Genomic DNA, 5,337 nt, shown 5'->3' on the forward strand with positions numbered 1-5,337 from the left:
TGCTGAACTACCTGGATCCACGAGAACACGTTAACTTGAACTTTATTTAAAAGGATAGAAATTACTAGTGCATCATTGTGAGGCTGAGATAAGACCTCGATGTCTTCCTCGCTGAATGTGAGGGTGTCCTCGGGCATGTAGTCTCGAGTCCATTTCTCCCTTGTGATAGGTACTTGGTACATTTGAATATGGGTCCCTATGGGATGTCGACTCCGCCGATGATCATTTGAATGACATGTTGAGGTTCTTTAGGTTTATTCTTCCTGTTTGCGTCTCTTTCTCGGAAATGGTTCTTGGCCTGGTCGCTGAGAAATTCACGAAGATGCCCCTTGTTAAAAAACCGGGCTACCTCCTCTCTAAGCTGTCTGCAATCCTCGGTCCTATGCCTATAAGTAACATGATACTTGCACATCAAGTTAGGGTTCCTCTGAGAAGGATCGGTCCATACAGGCTTGGACCATCTAGTATCTCTAATTTTGCCAATGGTTGAGACGATACCCGAAGCATCGATGCTGAAGTTGTACTCCGATAATCGAGGTGCCTCCGTTGGTCCTGAGTGCCTATTAAACCCAGTTTTGCTCATGAGTCCTCGGGAACTTTGACCTCGATCTGCTCTTCGATCATTTCGAGGTATGTTACGCCTTGAAATGTTCCTTCAATCCTCGACATATGGTTGATATCTTTCCTTATTTGACCTTGACCCCCTGTCTGCATTTCCTGACTTCTTTGCTAGTAACCTACTTGGATAAACTAAGCCCGAGGGGGCTCCCAACTGGTCATCCTCGACCCTAATTTTTTATTGGTACTTGTTATGTACATCCGCCTAAGTCACAGCGGGATACTCAATCAAGTTCTTCTTCAGCTGCTTTGAAGCTATCGAACTTCGTTCATTTAGCCCCTGAGTGAAGGCTTGCACGGCCCAGTCATCAAAGACCGGTGGTAATTCCATTCGTTCTGACTGGAAAGGGGATACAAACTCCCTCAGCATCTCGTTCTCCATTTGCTTTATTTTGAATACATCGGACTTCTTTGTTGCACTTTATGGCACCGGCATGTGCTTTTACAAATGAGTCTGCCAACATGGCAAACGAATCGATAAAGTTCGGGGGTAATTTATGGTACCAAATCATGGCACCCTTAGACAGAGTTTCCCCAACTTTTTTAGCAAAACAGACTCAATCTCATCGTCTTCCAAATAATTTCCTTTTATGCCACAAGTATATGTGGCGATGTGCTCATTGGGATCAGCGGTTCCGTTGTATTTTGGGATGTCTAACATCCAAAACTTCTTCGGGATGGGCTTCGGAGCCGCACTTTGGGGAAATGGTTTTTGTACGAACTTCTTCGAGTCCAGTCCTTTCAAAATCATAGGTGCTCCCGGTATTTGATTGACGCTAGAGTTGTATGTCTCCACCTTTTTGTCATTTTCTTCAATCTTCTTTTCTTCGGTCTCAATTCTTTTGGCGAGCTCTTCGAGCATCCTTATGATGGTGGGGTCAGTCCTCAAGTTATTTCCGTTTGATCTTCGATTCTGGTTCAGCAGGTTGAGTTTTCTCATGTTCAGCATATTTTGACTTTGAAGTTGAGCGATGGTGATTAGTTGAGCCTGCAGCATCTCAAATATCACTTGGAGTCTGATCCCCCCATCTTCCATTCCTCGTGCTCTTTGGTCACTAGATCGAGCTTCCCTGTGTTCATTCCTTAGGGGATCTGTGTCTGAGTCCGCGTTTAGAGCATTATATAAACTGATATCAATTGGCTCCATATTTGGCACTGCCTCAGGGTTGATTGGTGGTACACTAACCCCTATACTGCTATTTTCTCCCAGACCTTCGTTGTTATGAACAGGTGAGTTTGCTGAGCTAGACATATTCTGAAATCAAAGAATCTTTGACAAGAAAAAGTGTAAAGAATTACATGTGTTATTAGAAAACTAGCACTAAAATAATCACTACTATCTTTAGCCCCACCGTGGGCGTCAAACTGTTTACCTCGAAAAGTGAGTAACAATTAAATGTGATTTGTGGTTTTAAAGATATGTGATTTATTCCAATACTAGTGAATATACAAGTAATATTAGGTTTAAGTAAGAAGAATTGATGAACCAAACCAGTGTTGTTGGAGTAATGGGGACCTCGAGCTCGATTATCTCGGGGGCCTCGAGATGAGTTAAGAGCAATAAAGTGTGAATAGTAAAGTAAAAATAATAAAGCTGAAGAACAATTGTGGAGCACAGTAAACGAGAAAGGCAGAGTAGAAAGTTCTGTTGCAGTGAATGATATTATTTTTACAAATGATTAGGGTCCCCTTTATATAGGAGGGGAAAACCCTAATATGGTACATTCCTAATTATGGTAAAGAATTCTATTGGTACACCTGTATAACAACCTAGTACGGACTCGTACTATTTCGTACAAATCTTATCCCTTAGTTTATGCCCTGATCCACGTGTCCTTGAGAAATTTCCGCTCTTTCTTGAGTGTCATCGAATTTGTATTGTCCTCGAGGTAGATCATGACGGGTCTCCGATTTGCTTCTCGAGGTGCGCATATCCCGGCCAGGCTCGATTCTTACTTCGAGCTCCCGAACTTGAGCTCGGGATATGATCAAGTCTTCGAAATCGAGCTCTCCGATTTAGACTGTATACAATAAATGGCCTTATTATGTAAAAAAAAAAATTGCAGTAATTTATGCATAGAATTTACATTCATACTTTATTACTCAACTTTTGTAGTAGAATGAATTGTAAATTCTAAATTCTAATAAAGAAAAAGGATTTAGTACCAAATTTATTGAGTTTTATACAAGATAGTAATCGAGAGGAAGAAAAGGTAAGAACTCGTTAAGAAAATAAAAAGATAGACAAAAAAAAACTTTGTTTGATTGAGGTCCCCAAATACACTCTTCATATACTCTTTGTTCTTTTTCTCCTACGACTACACTATGCAACCTAAACTTCTATGAAAAAAATACTACTTTCTCAATAATCTAAAGTGATTAGTAGTAATAATCTATCAACTTATCTTTCTTTATTTCTATCAACTCGATCATCAATTATTCATAGTTCATTACGGAGTTGATATATCATATTGGCATAGTTATTTACCAAAGTAACGGCGTTGCTAGTCAACTCCTTCACCGTTGTTACACGATCACATACGTTCGATTTCAATGGCTCAACATCCTTAAATACATGCGTACAAGTCACGTTGTCAATATTGGTCAAGGCTGCACTCATCCATGTCTGAACCTTATTAATCTGAAACCCTAATGACTCACCTCCACAGTCAAACTCAATCAACTTTTCCATCTGTGTAAATGAGTCACGTATTTGGTTTACGGCGTTATATAGGGCTTGTATCTGCGCTTCATAGCCGGCTACGTTGGAAATTATATAAGATGCCAAACTCTTGGTTTTGCGTAGGCTTTTCAAGATGGCGTAAAAAGCGAGCTGTCTCGGGTCTTGCTGGACCGCATCGGCGTAAAATTGAAAGGAATTGATGCAGGTTTCGGGATATAACGTATTTTGACAACTGGTGTGGATATAATCTATGTCTTCCTGACTTGGACCGGGCCTACGGAGTTGCAACTTCGCGATCGCGGGGACAAGGCTGAGTTGAAGGAGAAATACGGCGGCAGAGAGGATGAAGAAGAGAGAATTTCGACGTGGGGTTTTCATGGTTTATCTGCTGTAGCTTTTCTTTAAACTTGCGGAGAAAGCAATATGAAGAGTTTGTTTTAATTATTTCTTGTTTTTGGTTGGATGTTGAGTCTTATGTAGGCAATTGGTCTTGGAGGGAATTGAAATGACTTTGCCCCTTGAAAAACTCAAATCTATATGGTTTTTGCTAGTAATAATTGACTGTCCTAATTATAAGAACCATAGGAAACTTGTAGTCACAATTCTAGTTAGACTACATCTCTTTTTGTCATATTAATTAGTGTTTATTTGAAAGTTTTATTATTTTTCTTTTTCTCCTTCAGCAAGAATATTCCTCCTTTTCTTCTAGTATTGTGTAAAGAGTTCAATTTTGAGTAATTCTTGACCATTAAATATAGGGAAGAACTCCTCCTTTCCGATCTTCAAAATTTACAATTCATATACTCTATAGTAATTCGCTGAGCCTCATTTCCAAATTTGGAGTATGCCACTGTTAAGGAACCTTCACTCTTAGAGGTTTTACATGAATTACTACGATAAATACTTTTCTTTGCCTTTACATCTATCAAATAATTTATTAAGTACCCTTAATATTGATGAGACAATTGTAAAGATCAACATTTGAGAACCTTCAAATAATATCAATGGTTCTCGAATTGGACCTAGTGAGCTTAGGTCCCATTTATCTACTCCCAAAAGTCCAATTTTATAGGTAAAAGTAGCACGGGCTAGCCAGTTTTCGGACTGGTCATTTAAAAATAGCCAGTGTTTGCAAAGTCATTGAAAAATAGCCACTATTTTGCTGCAATAGAGACCGGTCCAGCATAATATACTGGAGATCGGTGCACTTGTATATGAACTTCCAGCATATTATGATGGAACTCTAACACATGGAAAGTTCCAGCATAATATACTGGAGATTGCAGCACATGTGTATGAACTTTCAGGATATTATGCTGGACTAGTATATTATATTGGAACTCCAGTTTATTATGCTGGAGTTCTAGTATACTTATGCTGGAACTCCATTATAATATACTGGAGTTCCAGTATACTTATGTTGGAACTCCATTATAATATATTGGAGTTCCAATATACTTTTGTTGGAACTTCAGTATATTATGCTGGAATATTTTTCTTGAATAGTGTTTTGTTCAAATTTATCTTTACATGAAAAGTGGCTAAATTTCGATTACTTTTGAAATCGTGGCTATTTTTGAATATCCACTTGTAAATCTAGCTATTTTTGAATTTATCCCATTTTATAGAATGTCTACTTTCGAGAGTATAGAATTCATTCTACTCTCCCTTCAATTACTTCCACTAATATAGGAGTAATTTAATAAATAATCTGGAGTTTTAAATATAAAAGTTAAAAAAATTCTTACCTTTACCCTGTTCTTCCCATTTTTTTATTTTATTTTATTTATTAAAATTATTTATATATGAGTGTGTAATTTCAAAACTAAACGAAGAAGGAGGCGCTTAATATTTTCGTACTGTCTCAATACTTGAGGGAAAAAATTCCAAGCGGGAGGGTTTCTACTCAGAGTATTATGCACAAGAATCTCTCTTTAGTCTTTGTTCCTTCACTCTTTGAGACTCTCCTCTGCTCTCAAAAGTTTGTACGTATATCTTTCTTTTCCATTTTCACTCTGTAAACAACAGGGCCTTCT

The 5,337-nt window shown here is 38.2% G+C and overlaps 1 protein-coding gene across 1 annotated transcript; it reads right to left on the reverse strand.

Annotated features, from left to right (window-relative positions):
* Positions 1-3,058: 3,058 nt before the first annotated feature.
* On the reverse strand, positions 3,059-3,679 carry LOC138884059 (pectinesterase inhibitor 7-like). The gene has a single exon (XM_070164799.1). The coding sequence runs from the start codon at positions 3,677-3,679 to the stop codon at positions 3,059-3,061; it is 621 nt and encodes a 206-aa protein (XP_070020900.1).
* Between the last annotated feature and the right edge of the window lie 1,658 nt (positions 3,680-5,337).

This window comes from Nicotiana sylvestris, chromosome 12 (genome assembly GCF_000393655.2).
Source record: "Nicotiana sylvestris chromosome 12, ASM39365v2, whole genome shotgun sequence".
In the NCBI taxonomy this organism is placed as follows: domain Eukaryota; kingdom Viridiplantae; phylum Streptophyta; class Magnoliopsida; order Solanales; family Solanaceae; genus Nicotiana; species Nicotiana sylvestris.

Excerpts from the sequence above, each read along its gene's own strand:
- LOC138884059 (XM_070164799.1), bottom strand. The coding sequence starts at position 3,679 with ATGAAAACCCCACGTCGAAATTCTCTCTTCTTCATCCTCTCTGCCGCC.